Source organism: Emydura macquarii, unplaced genomic scaffold (genome assembly GCF_026122565.2).
Source record: "Emydura macquarii macquarii isolate MOO-44397 ecotype Brisbane River unplaced genomic scaffold, CSIRO-AGI_Emac_v2 contig_75, whole genome shotgun sequence".
In the NCBI taxonomy this organism is placed as follows: Eukaryota; Metazoa; Chordata; order Testudines; family Chelidae; genus Emydura; species Emydura macquarii.
Genome location: NW_027130212.1, coordinates 6,251,857 through 6,274,188, shown reverse-complemented (window position 1 = coordinate 6,274,188; position 22,332 = coordinate 6,251,857). Strand labels below are relative to the sequence as shown.

The 22,332-nt window shown below is 40.0% G+C and overlaps 1 protein-coding gene across 1 annotated transcript in view; it reads right to left on the bottom strand.

Moving 5' to 3' along the window:
• The window catches only part of SAMSN1 (SAM domain, SH3 domain and nuclear localization signals 1), a 114,709-nt gene that overhangs the window by 49,883 nt on the left and 42,494 nt on the right, over positions 1–22,332 (bottom strand). The window contains exons 7-10 of the mRNA XM_067542961.1: positions 21,275–21,351; positions 17,918–17,986; positions 13,232–13,358; positions 11,637–12,010 (exon numbers count right to left, since the gene is read on the bottom strand). Of these exons, the coding sequence (XP_067399062.1) occupies positions 11,637–12,010; positions 13,232–13,358; positions 17,918–17,986; positions 21,275–21,351 (647 nt within the window). The remainder of the gene's footprint in view (positions 1–11,636; positions 12,011–13,231; positions 13,359–17,917; positions 17,987–21,274; positions 21,352–22,332) is intronic.

The following is a 22,332-nucleotide window of genomic DNA, read 5'->3' as shown; positions in this document are numbered from 1 at the left end:
GAAGGAGTGAGTTAGGACACTAATTCAGAATGTGTATGTGTTCTGTTGCGTAAGGGACAGAGACTCAGCCTATTAACACATACTGCCTGTCCCTTGCATCCCCACCAACTGAACCTGGGATTTTATTTATTTTTGGTTCCAATTTCTCTAGATGTGTTCTGATTCCTCTTCCTGTTGCTTACTTCCTGCACCCCACCCTTAAACCCTCTCCCTGTTGCACCAATTTTGTGGTTCTGTCTCTGCACCCTATGGAGTCCTTTATTACCCCACACTCCCTCCTGTGTATTCCCTTCTTGCTTTCCCATCCCCCTATCCATCTCTCAGAGGCTATCTCCTCTTCCTACATCCCTTATCTGGCTGATGCCGGGAAAAGAGAGGGCAGAAAACAGGTTTGGAAACCAAATATGTGGGAAAGTAGTGGCTGAATTAAGTGGGGCACAGCTGCTCCTCCCTTCCCCTGCACATACTGCTAGAGCAGCTTTTCCAGCATTGTGTGAGAAGGCAGGAGAAGGGTCTGCTGTTCCTTTCCTCCAGCCCTGTCTGGCTGGCAGTCAGCTAAGGGTGGAGCAGAAGTGCTGCATAGTCAAACAAAGTCAGCTGCCTGGTAGGGTCCTTTCATTGAGGGAGCAGCACGGTATCTTTAAACCTGTGATCATACAGCAAATGCAAAGCTCTGCATTTGTATGAAGCAGCAAACACTTCTGGGTTTTGCTCTCTCTCTCTCTCTCTCTCTCTCTCTCTCTCTCTCTCACACACACACACACACACACACACACACACACACACACACACACACACACACACACACACACACACACACACACACACACACACACACGTACGTTAGGTGGCAAAGTAAAACATTCAAAAGATAGGAAATGACAGAGTTAAGGTAGCCAGTGCAACATTCGTTTGATTCCCTTTTGCATATGAATTCAGACAGTCTTTTCATAAATGATCACAGATTATTTTTTTCCACAGGACCCCTGCCTCATTCAGTGCCACAGGATGGACCTGCTCAGGGATGAATCAGGATTGTGTAGTGAAGGAAATAGTTATTTGTAGGGCCCCTGCCTTATTGTGGGTAGAAGTTGTACAGTCCATGAGGCAGAGTAATGCAGGAAGCTCTAAGGTATTTATATGTCCCCCATCACTGGAATAACTGACTGCCTCAAAAATCTATAATGTTTCTATTCTCATAGCTCCCCTGTGAGGTAGGAAAGTGCTATTTTCCCCATTTTACAGATGGGCTATGGAGGCACAGAGAAGAAGTGAGCTGGCAAAGGTCATACAAGACGTTTTATGGCATATCAGGGAATTGAACCCAGGCTTTGTGAATTCTTGGCTAGTGTACCTTACCACTGGACAACTGTTCTCATGGTTAAGGCACTTGAATGCTGTCCTGGAGAATTGGATTCTAACCCTGTCTCTGCCAGAGTTTCTGTATGATTCTGGACAAGTCATTTGAACCAAACTCTTCAAGGACGGTCACTAATTGTTTGTTCCTGAATTTCTGGGTGCCCAATTTGAGATCCTGGGCTTAATTTGCAACAGTGCTGAGCAACTGAAGTCAATAGATGTTGTGCTTTGAACATAAAGTGCTGTGTAATGCTAAATACTCTGAAAAAATCCTGCCCTAGAGGTCTCAAATTGGGCACCCAAAATTAGTGGATATTCTTGACCTTTTCCACTTGCACAGATCCAGTTGCAAGACTGAAGTCTTAAACTGTAAACATTTTGAGGCAAAGACTGTCTTGTGAGTTTGTACAGCAGCTAACACAATGGGTCCCCAATCATAGATGGAACCATGGAGTATTACTGCAGTATAATTGAGAATTATTCATTTTTCTAGGGAGTTTGCTCAGTATTTTATGTTGGATTGGGGAAGGTTTTTAATAAAATGAAAAAAGTATTAAAGACACCCAAGAATATCTAAATATAGGAACCAAAAATATCTAAAACAAAGCCTAGCACATGATCTTAAATTATCTTATCTTAACCTTCCCAGACCCCACCTTCCCCACTCACTGGCTGTCATTACTTCTTGTTGTGTAATATTGAACTTAATTTGTAAGCAGAGCTGAACAAGAAGCTGCAACATTTTATCTGATTAATCTGGTTTTCTCTTTTTCTCTTGAAATATACGCAATCAGATTATAATTTCCTCAACCTCAACATTATTCAGTGAATTTTTTCTACAATTTTTTGGATCAACTGTTCTCTGAATTTTAGCAGTTCGAGCTACTTTGGCTTAGTTATGACTGATCATCTTAATCATGAACTATTGCTTCTGTTCCCAGAGTGGATGACAGTGTAATTACACTTCCAAAGTGAATATTTGTGAAATTTGCTTTACACGCGTATTAGAGAAAGCAAATTTGATATTCTCTTTCCTGGCAGTGTTTTTTAGTTGATATTTTTCTGACTCTTTTTTAAACTGAATGCAAAGCCAATGGCATTCAGGTTACATTAAGCAGTTAAACAAAACAAGTTAATCCCTCCCTAGTAGGAATAAAATTTGTCCTGGTTTAGGAGGTTGTCAGAATAGCAGCCCTTCTTTCACTAGATGTGAAATTAATTACATATTACATATTAATTACACAATATCCATTATACTGGTGCCCTTATACTAATGTTCCTGGCATTATCCTGGCATTGGAAATCCTCTCTGCGCCTCTCACACCATTGCTCAGAATTGATATCATGTGACTTTTCCTAAATTTCTACATTAGTTCTTCAGGAGAGACACAATTGACAATACTGTCATTTCTTTTGATTTATGAAACACCTATGCTAACCCATAGCTTTGAGGGCAAAATTTTAAAGCATACAAAAAAACTCAGTCCAATAAAGAGACTAACTAAGATGTTCTGACATCAAACACTTGAGACTATAGATGTGACTTAAAGGACAAGAACATTCAGGCTACTTTGGACAAACATGGGGAATGAAAAGACTGTCCTTGGAAATGCCTTTCCCACAACACATCCCCTTTTAAATCAGAGGGCAGACAGCTCAAGTGTCTTGGCTCACCACAGCTGTGGCAGTAATATACTAAGGTCTCTATCCTGCACTCTCATAGCAATGGAACGAAGCATGTAAGTGTGTGCTTTAATTTAACTGTGAGTAGTGCTATCTATTTCACAGCACCACGTCGGACTATTCAGGCACATGCTTAAAGCCCCAATTTGGAAAAGCTTCCAAGGGACTTACAGTACCATATGCTTAAGTGTAGTCCGAATAAAGATGGACTTAAACACATGCTTAAATATTTTTCTGAATTGAGGCCAGTATCTTTAGCACTTTGCAGGACTGAACCTTAAGATTGTGATCCTGCATCACTTGCCACTGATTATAACAGGCATGGCGTCTTTGTCAAACTGGAAGTATAAAATGTACCCATGTGCAGAGGGATAAATTACAGCAGTTAAGCCTGCTGTACAGAGGTGAACTGTAACTAAAGAGAGAGGCTGTCATAAGGGGATAACCCCTAAATGGTGTGGGCTCATTGATCAAAACCCTGGTGGCTAGCCCTAGGAATTTAATGTGTTAGCAAAGCATAACATCCAAACAGATGTGTAATTCTATAGATGAGCTGCTTCATTTTGCAAAATCAGAGGAGAGGTGATCACCCACAAAAAGATTGTTTTTCTGAAAAATCCTCAAAAAGTCAGTAATAAAATACAGGCCTGACAACAGAAAATGATCCAGGGAAGAGCAGTATTATAATAGCATATGTATGTAAAATACTAGCCAAACAACATTCAATTTTCTTTTGGGTATGCATCAGTGCATCATTTTGACAATCCGAGAAGATGCCAAGGGGAAGTTGTACTTTCCATTGGCAGTACTTTGTCAGCAGCCGCACTTAGTTTAATTAAAATTTGACTCTCAATCATGCTTCATGCAGCAGGTATCAGTCCATCTTTTTTTTTTAATTGCAAATTTTCATAATATTCACAAAGAGCAAGCACATGAAATGCTGAATTTCCACATACTACTTCCAACCATTATTTTCTCCTTCAAATTAATCCATTACTGCCATCCAGGAATCACTTCCCTTTCTTTCTGACTGTAGCTCAGGAGAACCAAATAACTATATAGGAAACAAAGCCAGCAGATCTGGTAACAGAGACAAACAGGACCTTTCCCTTATAGCAAACTGTCAGTGAAACTGTACTACTGGTATTAGTAGTTTTATTTAAAAAAAAAAAAAAAACTTACTGTAAATATAATCTCTTAACTATAATTCTATTTTAGCAGCATCAGCAATACAAAATTTCCGAGACACGATCCTGGAATGTAAAAGAAAAGGTCTGATCTCATCTGTTTACACACACATCTGCCATTAAAATGAATGGATAATGTGTTTAAACCCTCTAGATGACTCTGAAAACCTCAGCAAGATATTTTTAAAAACCCAAAATCATAAGGTGAGATTCACCCTAGTGATGAGGGATGGGCACCAGGTCTTCCACATCCCCTAGATCCCACAATGGGGTAGCGTGGACAATGTAACCACAGAGAGCAACTCTGTGCTCCTATGGGCCAGTGCAAACGGAGATATTGCAGCCTGGCTCACAAGATCAATGACTATGCAGATAAGTGGCCAAAATCACTGCACTGGAGATGCACAGGAGACTCAGCAGACATTCAAGTTGTAGAGGCTTGAATAGTAACTGAAGGGATGTTGTGTTACAGCATCACACCCATGATTGTGGGGTGATTTGCACCCGCCCCCTCCCCATTGCCCACTTAGTTCCAGGCACAGAGCCTAAGTAAATTGAGCTTTGCACGTTAAGTGGTGATTTGCACTCATTTTCTGTATTCTGTTGAAGCAAGCCCAAAAGCATTTATAAACTTACCGCTACTACAACTTCTTAAACAAAACACACACTGATAGGCAACAAAATCAAGGGCGACAGATATCAAAGCACTGGAAATATGAACGCTTTGTGAAACTCAACAGCTTCTTTTCACTGGGTTCATGCAGATCTTTGGTTTCAATTCTTAGGGGGTTCACCTCAGACCTTATTTTCTGTTTCAAGTTTAAAGGAAGCCCCAACTCTAACAGAATCAGTCACAGCTCCTGATTTTTCATCCATTTAAGTATCCAAACTACGCAAATCCCACAAGTTTCACAGACGATTGACACCACATTTAAGTATAAATCAGCCCCATTCCCTCACAAGATCTGAACACCTTAAAATTTCTGAGCATCCTAGGGTGTGTTTTGAATCTGGAACAAAATCCAAAAGCAGGCGAATTGTATGTACCTTTGGATTGTGCAATAGAAGTTCTAGCCCATGTCCCCTGCTCCCATTAGAGCACCATCACATTCTGCAGTCCAGGACATCATGATGACGCTAGTCACCTAATTCTGTGGTTAGGACACAGGGCAAGGCTGGCTTGATGAGGGCGATCATGAGGAATGGGGGAGTTTGGCTAGGATTTGAGTGGGTTTGAATAAAAAACAAGTATTAAAATCATTGAGTCCATAGAGAGGCTTTCATCAGGAATTAACAAAAACTAGCTAGAGGGGACAGTTTCTACCCACAAACAAAACCACTCAAATAAGTGTGGCATAAAAAACACAACACACACGCCTATCATGATCCTGGCCATTTTCTCTGTTGTAGCCCTTTCAAGCACACTTCATCAGATTGTGTGTCTTTTAGATTGTAAACTGATTTGGGCAGAGGCTGCTGGCCAGATTCTCAGCTTGTATAAATCAGCATATCAGATTTACACCCGTTGAAGATCTAGCCCTTTTTCCTGTGTAGAGTTTAGTATGTTTTGTGTGCTACTGTAATAAAAATAAGTAATAACCACAGCTCAGAAACATTAGCTACTTCTTGAAATTGGGATAACTACAGTTATCATAATATTACCCCGCTCTTAGTTATCCAACTTTAAAGTGTAGATCTCAGAAAAGATCCTAGATTTCCAAATATGCCAGTTATATGCATGCCAATTAAGAATTCTAAATTTAATCTGGAATTCTTTTTGAAGCAACCTACAGGCCTGCTGCAATAAAAAGGGATAAGATGTAAAAAACCAGTCAATGTGATGGTCCTGTACCTTATAAAAATTGCACAGCCAAAAAAACTATAAAAAACCCACAGTTCTGCTCAGCAGGAAACACTGGTCTGTCTGCAGTACTGTAGAAATTTTCCCTTAAATGTCCCCTGGGGTTGAGACAGTCTAAAAGCAGAACTGGAAGCTTTCAACTTACTAAAATAAATTTTGAAGCACAAATGCATATTCTTTCCCGTATTTGTTCATTATTGGATGCCCCCCACCCACTATAATGACCTGGAGAATAATGATTGGGTCACAGGTCACCACAAGAGAGTCAAAGGCCCACATCAGCAGTTAGCTAATAGGGAGCACCTACAAGAACCATAATGGCCAGGAACAGTAAGTTTTCAATGTTGTAGCAGTGTTGGTCCCAAGATATTAGAGAGACAAGGTGGGTGAGATAATATCTTTTATTGGACCAACTTCTGTTTTCCATCAAGGTTTGGGAAATGTATTTAGTGTTACACTAAATATAAGATGGAACAAATTGTTTAAGATAAGTAGTTAATGCATATTTCAAGGGACCATTCAAGGTGAAGTGGTCAGTTAACAACACTCCAGGCATAAGCGAGAAAAGGAGGGGGGAAAAAGCTTGGGGGGACAGTGTTTAGTTTAATTTACAGATTGTTGTAACAAGCCATAAATCCAGTGTCTCTATCCATGGTTTTTAGTGTCTAGCTAAGACTATGTCTACACTGGAGACCTTACAGTGGCACAGATGCACTGCTCTAAGGTCCCCAGTGTAGCCACTGTATGCTGGTGAGAGAGCTCTCCCATCAGCATAATTAAACCACCCCCAATGAGTGGCGGTAGCTACATCAGCGGGAGAGTGTCTCCCACTGACATAGAACTATGTACAAAGGAGGTTCTTTTGGTAAAACTTATGTCAGCCAGTGGTGTGTTATTTTCACACCTCTGGCTGACAAAAGTTTTGCCTACGAAAGAGCTAGTTAGACATAGCCTAATTTATTAATTTAAACTGCCAAGTTTATCTTTTGAAGGTGTTGTGCAGATTTCCTTTGAGGATGAGGACGGAGACGTTAGCTATAGAGTAATCACGGCGTTTTTGTTTTTTAACATTTTTCTGTGAGAGTTCATTTGAGAATGTAGTGGTTGTCTGGTTTGTAAGACCCATGGATCTTGAAAGGTGGGTTGTGGGGGGCATTGATTGGTATAGCAGATATGTCTACATGTTTTGCATGAGTAACAACAGTGGAACAGTAAATGACAGACATGGGACAATGCCAGAATGTGAGTAGAAAACTGGAGGAAGCAGCCAAGAATTGGCTGCAGAGGAAAGCCTGAAGAAGGAAGTCTTGGAAAACCAGAGTAAGGAAGTGGCTGCGAGCAGGGCTACGAAGGAAAACAGGTCAGCAGGGAAGCAGCTATGCATCTACATAGTACTAAGGCTCAGGAGAGATGCTAAAAAGTGTCCATGGTGACTAGCAGAATTGATCCTGGGAAAAGAAAAGCCAGGGGCTGCAAAGGATGCACAGAAGGGAAAACAGCCTCAAACTTTGGGAAATCCAGGCTATAGTATCAGAGGCTAGTGTATGAAGCTTCCCTTCAAGTTAATCACATAGTAAAATAATAATAATAATAATATCTAGTTCTCATATAATGCTTTGCATCTGCGTATCTCAAAGCTCTTTACAAAGCAGGTAATAATACCTAGCACTTATGTAGCACCTTCCAGCTGTAGATCTCAAATGGGGGATGAGCGTTATTCTCATTTTGCAGATGGGGAAAATAAGCAGCTCTTGTAATAACTAGGGCCTAATACATTTACCCCAATTCTGGGAAAGTGAATAAAAGTTTTCTGAAAGAGATTAAATGACTCATACAGCATCTTAATGGCAGAGTGGGGAACAGAACTCAAATCTTCTGCATCCCAGGCCACTGTTCTGCACAATGGATCATGCTCTCTAACAACACTGTACTCAGTATGCTAGCATAGTGTATCTAGCATAGCATGCATAGCTGTTTGAAAATGTTTGGTATACCATGATACTCTAACACCCCACAGGATGATCCATTGTAATAAAGGTTGCCCATTCAAGAATATATTTTAGTAGCGCAAGTGTAATGTTAGAAGGATATACTTCAAAGAAATACCCGTGCTACTATTTTGTCCAAGTCCAGGATCAAAATACATATATAAATAAATAGTATATCGTATTTTGTAAAACAATTGTTTTATCCTGTATTGAATACAGTGTATGGGACTATGTTAAAAAATGCCAAATAACAAAACTTTTGATTTTTTTTATAACCAGAGGTTAGCCCTAGTGCTATGATCACTGCTTTCCGGATGTGGCACTTCTAAGTATATTACTACCATATCTGGACAGCAAGATTTCTAAATTACAACGAGCACAAGAAGAGCTTCTAGTAACCCACAAGATGTTAAGAAAAGTCTAAGCCACAAACAACTGACGTAGTTTTTGCTGGTGGAATAACTTGAGAAAGAGAGAGAGAGAGAAAAAAAGGAACTACTAACCCCATAAAGGGCAAGTGCATATTAAACTGGTAGTGTCTGATAATTTTTTCCCTTGTTTTTCAGCTGACACTTAACATTACAATATTTAACACTGGGCTGTATCACTCATTTCTCTACTCAACGCACTTTGAAGTAGTGTTGCGTGCAGCAATGTAGTTTCTGTGTCTATGGGTACCTTTTATTTTTTGCAAAATCATTCAATACATCTTTAAATATACTAAACTTTCTCCTTAGAAGGAAAGAACCAAAGATTCTATGAATCACATCTTTCCACGCAGGCATGCTGATATCAATAATAGCACGTGGAAACCATCTGAGACTCCTAAAAGCTACAAAGGTGATATGTTGTCCCCAGTAAAGATTTTGTTCAATTCCCATTATATTTTGAGTGGGTAAACAATGCAGAAAAAACAATCTGTGTCTAAATTAACTTGTCTGGAGGAGGCACAAATGGTGCTTTAGCTACAGATTGATAATGCAGCTATTAATCCATGTAGTTGTATATTACATTGTTACAGAACTGAAATGTGAAAGAATTCTTTTGCTATATAATGAGCCTTCATATAATAATAAAGCTGGAGACAATACATGAGGGTCTAGTTCTCTCTCTCTGACACCCACAGAGGAGAGAAACAGAGCAAGGCATACTTCTAATATGGACTGAATCAGGGAGGACGGGGGAAAGTTTAGCCGGAGAAATTTGAGAGGTTTCATGTGGTTGGGGTTTCTCTTTGATTTAGTGGTTGTATGGGAGCTGGGTGGATAGAGGAGTCAGTGGGGTGCAGATTTGTTGTGGCAGAAGATGAGTAGACTTTGTAGTCAGTCCTAGAGGTGTTTATTCTAGCATCCAATTGTAGCACTTTGAAGGCCATTTTAAGATACAACAATCCTGCCATGCATTGGGGTTGAGAAGAATTGGGAAGAGGGGCATTTGGTTTTGAAACGTGAGGTAGTAGATAGGAAGAGACAATGCAGGAGAAGTAATCAGAAGAGAAACATGCAGAGAGTTAGTCTTGGTTCTACTGTTTGTTGGGTTTTTTTGTATTTTATCTCTCAAGAAGGCAAGGTGTCAGATTGAGATCCATGTCTTTCTTTTATGCTGACTAATGAGGCCACTGATTAATTAGGCATCAACCATTCATGATTTAAGGAAGGCTGAGGACCGTAAGTTTGCATACATAACCAACACGTGTTTGGATGACACTTCATCCAACCCAAATTATAGGTGATCTCCTGTCCCCAAATTAGATCAGATACAGCATGTCTATGTGAAAGGAGTCCTGGGAACCTAGTCTTTCATTTAGAATTCTCCCCTTCTCCTCCTCCTCTGCCGCCATTAAATCAGGGCACAACTACCTGCATTTTAGTACTACAGTTACTTCAGTCTGTTTGTTCCACCTCACACTTGACCGAGGCCAGGAGAATATTAGCCAAGCCAAGCCAATAAAACAAAAACTCCTTAACTACAGGTTGGGTTGAAGTCAATATTTTCAAATACACTATTTTTACTGTTATAGATAAAATCAACATCAGGATTACCATCCACATCATCCCTTAAGTCTGATCCCTTCACATGCACAACAGACACTTCTGGCTTCTACTGATTCTTGAAAAGCAAAACTGAAAATCTAATCCTTGTAATCTTTTGCTAAGCCAGTTGGTAGGATACAGATGGGGAGAATGAGATGTCTCACCCTGTTCTATAATCTGAATCAAAAGAGTCTAAGCCCACAAAGATAAATTAAAGTCAGGGAGAAAACTGTCCATTAAGAAAGCAGATGGCTCAATAACAACCCCCTGCAAAAACTCAAACCAAAAACAACTCTTACTGGCCCTTGGCCTTGACCCTAGCTGGACAAATCTCAGCAGGGTAAAGAATACCACCACAGTGTTTGTGCGAACAACTAATTAGAATTGTTTGAAATGACACTGATGTTTCAATATGTTCAGATTAAGTGATGTGTGCCTACAGCATTTCCAACAAAAAGTGTATTCAAGGAAAAATGGGCAAACCTCGCATTGTCTTCAATCCACTCCACTCCAATCCAAAATTAATATTTCAGTTACCATGTATCCCTCTGCACCAGCTGATGGCAGCAGCCTCCACTGCCTGAAGAGCTGCTCTCGCTCCCTCAGGGCTGTCTTCATTGCACACTGAGAACCAAACACTATCCTGAGTACGTGTATGAGTAAATAGGCCTGGCACAGGGGGGTTAGAAGCCATTGTCAATTCTTCCCAGCACCTCTTCAGTCAACTATTAACTCAGTAGATGCAGCAGGGTGCAATCCCTACTCTGGAAAGTGCAGGAGCTGAAATTTGTCCGGTGAAGGAAGGAAGGAATTTGGCCATTCCATTTCCTTGCACACCCATGCAACCTGGGCTCACTCTGGGCCTTTGCAGTCTTAAACAACCCTTAAAACAATCTTTGTTAAAAAAAGCTCATTCCAAATGGAGATCAAACTCTGCATGAATCCCTGAGAGCCACAAAGATTTCCTCAAATCAGGTCCCTCCTCTTACAAAGGCCACAAACATTAGCACTGGCAATTGCACCGCTTGCTGATATTCCTCTGGCTAGAATTCTGGAGCTCATTACTAGTATCACAGTGACTGCTAAGGGCCTGATCCAAAGCCCTTTAAGTCAATAGAAAGGCTCCCATTGACTTCAGCGGACTTTGGATCATGCCGTAGGAGAATTTCTAAAGAACCCAAGCTCCTGCAATATCCTGCACAGACACATAGAAAGATCCTAAGTTTATATACCCTGGTAGGTATCACAATGGTGTAAAATATTTAAACACTACACCATTAGTATTTATATTGTTGTAAATTGTATATTCTGGACCAAACACAAACCTGGTGTAAGTGGGCACAACTCAAATAGAGTTGCATCTGTGCACATCAGATCTGAATTTGACCTTTTGAATTTCTCCTCCTCCCCTCATTATTTCTCCTTTGATAACCATGTGCTAAATTCTAGTGTCTCTTAGATTGATGTAAATCAGTTCAATAAGTTTCCACTGCTGACACATTCAACTGTAAAGGAAACCACTTACCCATGAATATGGAAGATCCACATCAGTGAGGGAGCAAGTAAGATGCGGATGATGAGAACAAGTACAGTTTTCCCACTTTTCTATTTTTGAAATCACAAAATCACATGGGCAGAGCTGATTATCGGGAAAGGGCTTCCAATCACTCCACAGCTGAAATTCAGTTTCTGAATGGATGGAAATATTTCCTATATTGCTCAGTCTGGAAGTATAAGATCTGCCCAATGAAGCAGAAATAAAATCTGCTCTAGTCTCAGTTTCTTCCTTTCTCCTAGCATTGTCTTTCCAGACCTTCTTTTCCTGGGACTTGGTTAGTTTCATGCAGGAAATCAGTGCTTCCTCCTCCTCTTCAGAGAGACAAGAGTCTTGAGGTGGATCTTAAAAAATGCAAAAGATTTTCTTTTTACAAGTTGTTGTATTTGCAGTCAGAAGGCTTGCTACCATTTGAAATGTTGCCCAATGAGTTGTACACATTGAAAGCAGTCAAAAACTCTGTAAACTCAAAGAATAATGGCAATTAGAGAGAGGGAAAAAGATCTATTAATAGGTCAATGACTCTATCCACCAGAGCCAAAGCAGGATTTACTTTCCATTTGATAAAATTTCTTGCTGCTCCCTCAGAAGCCTGGAGAATTTTGTTGGTAATTTCTGCATTGAATATGGCGACTTTGTTATACAAACATAATTATGATGCAATAGTCACACAATCTGTGAGTTTGGTTTAGGAGACTAATTGACAGAGACTAGAATATTTTCCCGAATAATTCACCTACTCCTAGACTATGCTTGGAAATCTAAAGTAGCTGCTGAATCCTGAATATCCTTATGTGGTTTCACTGCATCACTGATCCAGCAGGGGCAGCAGTTCATTAAATGGTCTCAACTCATTTTCCTGGGATTAGTTTAAAAATAATCCTATACATAAATGCACCATATGTCTAGACTAATGCATGCACCGATAAACTAATCCCAGCAAAACAAGTTCAGACAAAGAACTGCTACACAGTCTGAGCAGTGATCTAGTGAAAGTATTTTAAAATAACCTGGGTTCAGCATCAGCTTTAGAATACCTGCTTGGCATCAGCTTTGGGATACTCCAAGCAATCAGGTGTGTTGCAATAATAACCTGCTTGTTGTGCCAGAGCTTGTTGTGTTCTCTAGCATCTCCATTGACTCAAGGACTGATAAAAGTCATCTTTTCCTTCTGTGCATTTTGCTTTCTTCATGTAAAATGTGAGATAAAGTTGGGAAATGTCATAAAAGTGGCCCCGAGACACAGTGGCCTGGGTGTTATATTCAGTTATTAAGATAAAGCCTTCCCCTCCCAAACCCAGTTGTAAGAAGTAACTAAATAACTATAACTATATTATTACTAAATATAAACTGATGCCACGGGAAACAATGTTCCATATGTATCACCTTAGTTTATGACATCATAGGGGCAGTGACACTTAGTGTGGCATCTTAGGTATGATACAAAACATCTAGTCTTTGAATGACAGCCCAGGCCAGATCAGAGCATGACCATTTATACCTTTGTTCAGTAAAGTGACATTTTCCAAATGTACAAGAGTACACTAAAATGGCTCTTTACTTACTGAGAGGTATCAAAACATGTTTGACATCATCCAAACTATGTATACTGGCTTTCTTGGTTCGGACCAATTTCTGCAATCGTTTTAATGTTCCTGTTGATTCAGCTTTATTATCGTCTGATTCTGGGACCTAGTTAAAAAACAAAACAAAATGAGAATAATAAACATTATAATGTATTACATGGATGGTCTATTGTTTATTTTGAAAAGCAAAGAAGTTCAGCCTCATAGCCAAACCCTTTGGATCAGTGAACAAGATGAGGATTAATCATCTCCGCAATGGCTTTGGAAGCTGAGTCTCACGCTTGAGGTCATATCCATGATGATAAGAGGGCAACTTGAAAAACAACTTCACAGGAAAGCCAGGAGACCCATCAGGCCTAGTTCTGTGTGCGTGATGCTCACCTCTGGAGCTCCCAATCATCAGAGCCCTTAAATTACATGTGATGGTACTGAATGGTGTGGACACTGCCTGGTGATATTCATCAGCTTTGTGGAAAAAGCATTTGCTTTTGAAACCCCAATTCAAGCAAGCACTTAAGGATGGACTTAAATCTTCCCCAGCATTTAAGCATGTGCTCAACTTTAAACGTGCCTACATCTCAACTGTGTTGAGCCACTGGACTTTTGCAGAAGCTGTCCTGAACAGGGATGTTTCCCTAAACTGGTGCCATTCTTCTCTTCTTATCTTAAATTCAAATCATCCAGACAATAAGACTTTTACAGGACATTTTCTAACATCACAAAAGTATTTACAATACCCTGTTAGGAACGAACAATCCTCCAAAAGCTTCTAGTATTAAGTAACATCTGTGTGTGTTACTATTAGAGAGTTTGGATTTATACAGTATTTATTATATAATCATTAAATTTAAATGATAGCCATATAGTGGATCGAACACAGGGCAAAGAGCCAGGAACCCCAGGTTCTATCCTCAGCTGCAACATTGACTTTCTCTGTGGAGTTGGATGCAGAAATTCTCTATTTCAGTAGCAAGCAATCCATTTCCCATAGTCAAATGGCACCTGTGGTAATTGCCTTTCAGTAGAAACCAGCAACAATAAATAAATAAAAGGAGTAAAACTGCAAACTGTTGTGTTTTACAATGGTGGATTTTGGGCACAATGCTAACTATGATCTTCTAATTAAATCCATATTCTCTGCTGGTGTTAATGGCTGTAGCTCCATTGATTTCAATGGAGTGTCTCCCATTTATACCAACAGAGAATTGAGCCTTGGATGTCAACACCTCTTCTGTAATATTACAAATGATTAATTGCCAATGCTGATATCATCAGCAAGTAATTCAGAGACCTTATTTCACTCTCCTCAACAATTAAGTCACACATCACAGCTCTTTCCTGCTTCCTCATATGCATAATCCTCCATGCCAAGTCAAAGGCAGAAGAGGAGGTCTGTCTGCATCATTTCTACCAGAATAGTCTAATTAATGCACACTGGTAGGTTACTTAAGGATCGAGTTTGAGAGATTCTGCACTCCTTCAGCTCTCACTTGAGTACAGGAAATGTAGGATAAGCCACTTACGGAGTACTGGCATCCACACAGAACAGAATAGCATCCAACAATAGCAGTCATAAAGGAGGCACAACATACACTAATTTCAGATTTTAAAAATACTGCTCAATAGATCCACCTAACAATGCTTGTCAATAGAGATTTCCATACTTTGGATGTCAGCAGTTCAGACATTGGTGTGTTGAGCCCTGAAAGTGTTGTGAACAGAAATAAATACTCCCTGAATGTACAGCAGAAAGGCAAAAGGAGTTTTTAAGGAAGGTACTGCACTATGAATTTGTTTCACCATGTTGCTGGAACAATAGTGGCCATTGGCAAACCCACAAAGTACTAAATCCCATGCAAGTGAAAACAGAATTGTAACTGAAGTTGATTTGAAACTTAAATTATAGCTCTTGCAGTCCACCATTTGCATGGAGTTTATAAGAAGTGGACATGGCTAAAGGACTGAAAAAAATAATGGAGAAAAAGTTACAAACTAAATAGGCTCTTGAGATGTAATAGACTAGTAGAAATTGTGTTGGACCATGCATAACTTAAAATAGAGGATTTTACATATCTAAGAATGTTTCATCAGAGCATTGTCTCAAAGATTAAAAGTTTCAATATTTGTCCATGCTATATAATTTAGATATTAGAAGCCAGCTCCCTAGCACTGGAATAGCTCCTTTGACTTCAGTGGAACTAAACTGGCTTACTTCAGCTAAGAATCTGGCCCTAGAGCCTTTAATGATAAATACAGTGAGAGGTCCAAAACCTTGTACCTGAGTTCTCAGTACCAGTCTTTGGCTGTGTCCAAACACCCACAGGTTTGGGCAGGTTTTGAACCAGTTTTCAAATCCCCCCGGCTCAGGCACGGTCAGGTTCAGGTTCTGGTTCATCACAGTGCAGAGATATGGGGTTTAATTTTCCACTGTCTGGGACCTTGTGAAAGCAAGTGCCAAAAAGAGTGCAAAATGGGAACCCTGATGTATGAGTGGAGAACTTTGGTAAGCACCCACTTTGCACAGGTGTCAATGAATACACAAAGGCAGTGAAGAATCAGGCCCACGTGAACTGGGGCTCTGATCTGGGATTTATGTTTAGGGAACATCAAGATAAAACGGCATATAATCTACTCAGATATTTGCACTAATTTTCAGAAGATCTGGAGTTTTGCTTTGACTAAGCATCCAAAGTCAAATGTTTGGCTGCTCATCCTAACGTAGCTGAATTGTCTCGGTCTAGAAATCAGACTGAAACTGACTCACCACTGCATTACTTGTTTGAACCTTGGCAGCATTCAAGCTCCAACGCATCATAGAATCATAGAAGATTAGGGATGGAAGGGACTTCAGGAGGTCATCTAGTCCAACCCCCTGCTCAAAGCAGGACCAACCCCAACTAAACCATCCCAGTCAGGGATGGACTAACTAGCTTGATCTTTACCCAAGATAGAGATTTGTGTGTGCGCTCAGGTGTCCAGTTAGGGGTAACTCTCAAGTTATCCCTTGAGCTAACTACGTTGTGAAGACCCTGAAGCTCACGAGAGCTGGCTAGTCTGTAAGATTTCTAGTGCTTACCGTTTCCAGATGAGTGGGCAAGTATCACAAGAACAGCCATTTCATGGTATTTTTCTACTTTCATTGCAATCCTCAGCCACCACCAGCAAGTGAAGGTGTGAAAAAATGTTCAAGGTCTGATTCCAGTACCAGGTAAAGATACTGGGTACTTATTTTAAGTGAGAATCAGCTCAGGATTTCAAGACAAGAATTTCTTTTTCTACTGGCTCTGATAATAATGCAACCTGATCTTGAACAAGTCTCTTTTCTGCATTTTCCCTCCCTAAAACTAGGATAATAGTTAACAGAAGCATTGGGTGAATTCTAAAAAACAGTGTTCATAATCATATGTTTGAATTCCAAACAGCTGTTCACTTCAACCATATTTGGGACTCCTTTTTGTCACCATTCCCAAATATGCTTCTGGGTGAGCGTTTGTTAACACAAACATTGGGGAATGGCTTTTGCTCCCCACCACAAATACCTGAGGTAAAGAACCTTCATGCACACATGCATATTCATTATTCTCCAGTTTAACAAATTTTAGTCATGCAGAAATACTATGTCATTTAGGTGACTAATCACACACCACAAATAACAAGTAATGAATTGTCTAAGTGAACAAACCACCCATTAGTTGAAATTTGCTTGCATAAACAGTTTGAACACTAATGAATAACAAATTTATAAACATTAAAAAAAAGTCTATTCTTGAAAAATATGTGAACAGAAAAGGGCTACATTTAGTCTGATAAATTACTATCAACAAATACATTGGACAGCTCTACTCCCAGAACTGTTGTGAGGATTAATTTGTTGATGCTAAAACAGAATTTTGAAATAAAAATGAACAGCACTATCAGCCAGATCCTAACATCCTTACTCACTCTGAGTAATACCTCATTTGGGGAGTAGCCACATTGATTTCAGTGAGATTACATGTGATGCATGATATTTCTCAGCACGAATAAGCATGGCAGAATCTGACCTGTGTGATTATTTTCTGAATTAGTTTGCAGGTCCCAAATAACTATGCAACTACATAGCAATTATTGGCCTTGCAAAAAATGCAGACTAAATATAAGAAGAGGAAATAAGCCTAGAGTCCTTTCTGTCCTCCTGTCTGTAGTATTATTATGATCTTACCAGAGAAAATATTTTTGTAGTATTTCTTTGGAAAGTATTGGTAGTTTCCAATGTCATTTCCAAGTTAGCTATAAATATTCAGTGCTGTGATAAAACATTTGCTGCCACATTTGTATGGTAGTGCAAAATCTACTGATTTTTTAAAATCAAGAAAATTGGGTTAATTTAGTGCACACATCCCTGCTCATGCCACTCAACCCTGACCTTTCAGCACCCTTGCTATTTTAATCCTGGGCCTTAAGCTAAAGCAGGGCTGATGGTGGGGGCAACAGAAAGGTGGTTCCACGAGGAAAGAGAACCTCAAGGAATTAGAAATTCTGTTTCCATAAAGGATAAAATTACTGTCTAGAATACTGAAAGATTTTGGGAGATGAAATACAATGAAAGAAATCATGGTGACACTATCCACTCTTGCCAAATGCTCACATCTGAGGAAAAATAGAAAAGTTCTCATCACAACTCACCATTTCACTGTTGCTGAGCCCAGTCAGACTGTGAACTCGAGGTGGGATCCACTGTTCATAAGTCATCACCTTGACCACAAGGGGGAAAAAAACAATAGATAGGTTATGAAAAAACAAATATAACAGCAAGCATTACAAAACAGCAGACTGAGAGCTATGCATAGTATAGAAACTGTATCTGACACTTCGGAAATTTGGTGTTAAGCTGGGTTTATTTCATCAGTTGTCTCAGAACTATGATTATTTTCCCCTTCTGCCGATCACATGTTCGGTGCAATCATTGTATTTATGAGCAGATTGGGGGTAGCCCACTGACTTAGTCATGGAGCTGTACATTGCCAGCTGGGATGCTCAGGTCTCAATTTCCCACTCCCCAGACTGTTTGGGGCTGGGAATGCTACAGAGTACCAGACTATTCTCAACAATGGCTCCTGCGGCTGATGAAGGAATGTCACTAATAGATTCCAAAAGCGTGTCTCATTCAGGTCTCTTCAGCTGAATGGTTGAGAATGAAGAACCTGAAAGGGGTGGGTTTGAATAGGGTTAAAAATGCAGAAAGAGTGGAAGGATTCTGAGAGCTCTATGAAGTAAGAAAAGAAGAGACCAGATACTTTTATCATTTGTCCATAAGCATTCCTCTGGTTGCAATGTCCCCATGATAGGAACATCATGGAGAAAACACTTTACTGGGGCACTGATGCAGTCCCTAGTGAGCAAGCCTGACAGTGCTTATAGCTTATCAGGAAAAGTAATGAACGTTAGCCCTCTTTTCTTAATGAGTATGAATGACACTTTGAAGGCTCAATGCAACCTAAGAAGTTACATAAGAAATGAGGCATGAAACATTTTTGAAAATGTATTACCCAAAGACTATTACTTCATATTTTATATCCTTCCCAATATGCTACAACAGGTTTGGGCCATCAAGTGAGTGTTGCCAGAGAAGAACAAACAAGAACAAGGATATGAAAATAAATGCTGAGAGGAAAGTTTCCATGAGATACTCTTTATGGTAAGCTATAATTATTGCAGGGCCATTCATAATGCTCAACATCAAACTGTATTTCTCTTGCAAGCCCCTTTTTTTCAGGGGTTTACATGTAGTGCTAGAATGAAATCAGGCGTCAGGGTGTAGGCTGGGGAGGGATTTAAGTTTTAAAAGCATTCAGAGAAGTCCATTAGATTATTTTTAAAGTTGAGAGAGAAATAAAATGTTTGCTTATTCTATTCATCATTCCCATAATGTGGGGCTCTTCCAGTTCAGGTCCTGGACAGAAAGCGGAAGTGAGAAATGATCAGAACTTTTCAGAAACTTCAAAGGCAATTACATCAATTTTACCCTGAGCCTCACTCACTCTGACAGATGTGAGGAGCAGGGGCAATAACTGCCCTGTAAAGGTGTTATTCTAAAATAAATCAATAAAAAGGCCAATATTTTCAAAATCAGCCTCTGGAGGGGAAAAAAATAAAATAAAAAAAATCAGATCCTGCAGCTCTCAAGCTGGCATCAAAACTCAGAGGCGCTCAGTCCCTACAGCTTCCTTTGAGAGATCAAGACAAAAATGGAGGCAGCCCAAATTAGAGGCAATTTTTAAAGCACTTGGTCAGAGTTTTTTGTGGTGTTTCAAAGGCCTCTAGGAGACTCCTACGCCTGGTCTACACTTACCGCGAAATTCAATGGAAGTCGATGGGGGATATGCAAGCTACATAGAGTAGCTTGCGTATCTTCCGCTGACTTCCTAAATTCTAATTAGCACAGCATTCCCACTACACTGCACCAACGGGAAATGCCCTCCCGTTGACACAGCGTTACTCTTTTTCCGGGGGTGGATTTATTCAGTTGACTGCCGGATCAATTGATCAGATCTCCACTTCCACGCAATCGACCCAGGAGAATCGATCCGGTGGTGCCGAATTTGCTGCCATGAGTGAAGACATACCCCTAGATTCAAAGCACAAATAAACCTTGTTTCCTGTTATGATGTCTGAGAAGAAGCCCCTAGGGACCCATCCAGGAAGCAACAAAAGGCACCTCAGTGGCTGCTTTGCTGGAGTAGGAGAACAGTATCATGGATCCCCAAAAACTGATGGGAAAGAGAGGAGAGGAGAGGATTATGCAGCACACCCAAAATCCTGTTGCATTGATGAGGGATGGCAAACACCAGGGAAGCCTCCTAATACTTAGCAGCAAGAGAGGGAGGAAGAGAATGGGAAGCCCAGAGAGAAGCAGGGAGGTAAGGGAGCCACCTCCCCATACCTGCCTTTGGGGGAAACACAAATAAAGACCCATTCCTGCCACCAACAATACTGCCACAGGTGGGGCTCAGAGGAGAAGCAGAAGGAGCCAGGACCAAAACAGTTACCCAGTCACTGATCTCCCTTTTCTCCCCAGGGACATCTTGGCTTCTACTCACTGTAATGTGTCATCTCTGATCTACCATGGGAGCAGAGCAGAGCACAGCTAAAGGGTGGGTCTGCCCTGCTCTGTGTAGCATCCCAGATGCCCTCAGGGTAGGAGACTGCAACTAGGATGCACCTTCCTTTTCAAAGTAACCTTTCAGAACCAACAGGACAGTTCCTTGTAGTGTTCCCACGGTGTTTATTGTTGAAGTGCAGCAAAAAGAAATCAACCGAAATCACAGTTTTTAATTCTCACTTATGTGTTTTTGGAATATTTTGGGCCAGATCCTTAGCTAGTCTAAATTAGCATAATTCCATTGAAGTCAATGGAGCTAAGCCAATTTACACCTGATGAGGATCTGGCCCTTTAAGTGAAAATAATGGGAGGGGAACCTCTGGGCTGGACATGAATTAAAAGTGCGAAAAAAATGTTCTTGCGATTCCTGAGCATTATTAGCTACACCTATTCTTCCTGTGCCATTCTGTTCCTCAGCCTTCACCAGCTGCTGACAGGTTGTTAACTACTTTTATTATTATTATTATGCAGGCCCAAGGGTCAGACTTCCTTAATTGCTCATACTTGTGGGCTAATTAATGTAGTCTTATGAAGAGGAGTGTCAGGAAACACAGTACGTGTTTATATAAATTCAGAATTAGGATACATACACCAATGTGGAGGGTGCCAGATTGATCTGAGCACTTAGCATAGGTCTTTTCAGATATAATTCCAGTTTAATAATTTAACAGATACCTAGTCACTTTGGGAGGGCAGGGGGGAGTCTGTAAAGCATCAAAGCACATATGGTTTGCATAATGAAACTGGTATATAACTCAAATCATCATCTTAATACTCAACTTCCCAGATACAGATGCATATCAGTTATAAAGTCAAATCCTGGCAAACTCATATTGAATAGATGTAGGAAATAGATACTGAATGGATAACATTTATTTTACCTGACATGTGGTTTCTTCTATCTTTTTTCCTTGCAGTAAGTGTATCCTATCACCAATAAGAAAATCTTCACTGAGCTCTGGAAAAAAATTAGGCATTTACTTACATAATTATGAGAAAATCCATGGGTATTGCTTGTTTTCAGGAAATATAAAAGTTTGAAACTCGCTACATGTATTTAGCTATTTTTGACCCTCCAAAATTAATTTCACAACACTTAAATGCATACTTTATCTCATTATAAAGATGATTTGAAGCAAGACTAAAGAGCAAACTGGCAAAATAGCTTACATAAATAAAATCCATTTGTTTATTGTTTCATCTGTACTTACTCCTCAGTTTACTAATTCAGAATCTTACCAACCAGTGTCTTGTGTGTCACTATTTTACAGCTTCAGAGTATGAAATATTTATGCTGAAATATGGGCAATAACAATTTTGCAAGCCAGGATCTTTTTTGCCTCAGACTGTAAGAAGTGTTTTGAACTTCCTTCTCTGTTCTTTTCAGGGAGCGGTGACATTTACATTGGAAGGAGATGAGCTTTGAGTTTAGTGATAGATAATAAATGAGCAGGTGATTTGTTTGAAAAACTAGGGCTTGTGCCTACACGCATTGAAGTCAATGGAAAAGCTCCCACTGACTTTAATGGTGCAGGAGCAGAGCCCTAGAGAGTGTATTCCATCTTCACTGACATTACTGGGATTAGACTTTTAAAAAAAGATTTTTTTATCATGGTGAGGGAAGACCCCAAAGTTTGTAGATGCTGGTGAGAATGATTTTTTTTTTGGTCTTTTCTTGTGATAAGCTCTGTTCAATGTGGGCCAGAATCTGGCACATTTACTCCTATTGAGTAGCACTTTACAAGACAAGAACTCTCACTGACTGCAATGGGACAACTCTGAATAAGGGCATCAGAATCTGGCCATGTGTGCCTAGAATCTAATTGCACCTTCTTATGAGCCAAATAAGAGCTATATCCTCCAAACACTTATGTTTGTGATTGAGTTCAATGGGACCACTCTTGTGTATCAAGATACTCACATGTGCAAGTGAGTGCAA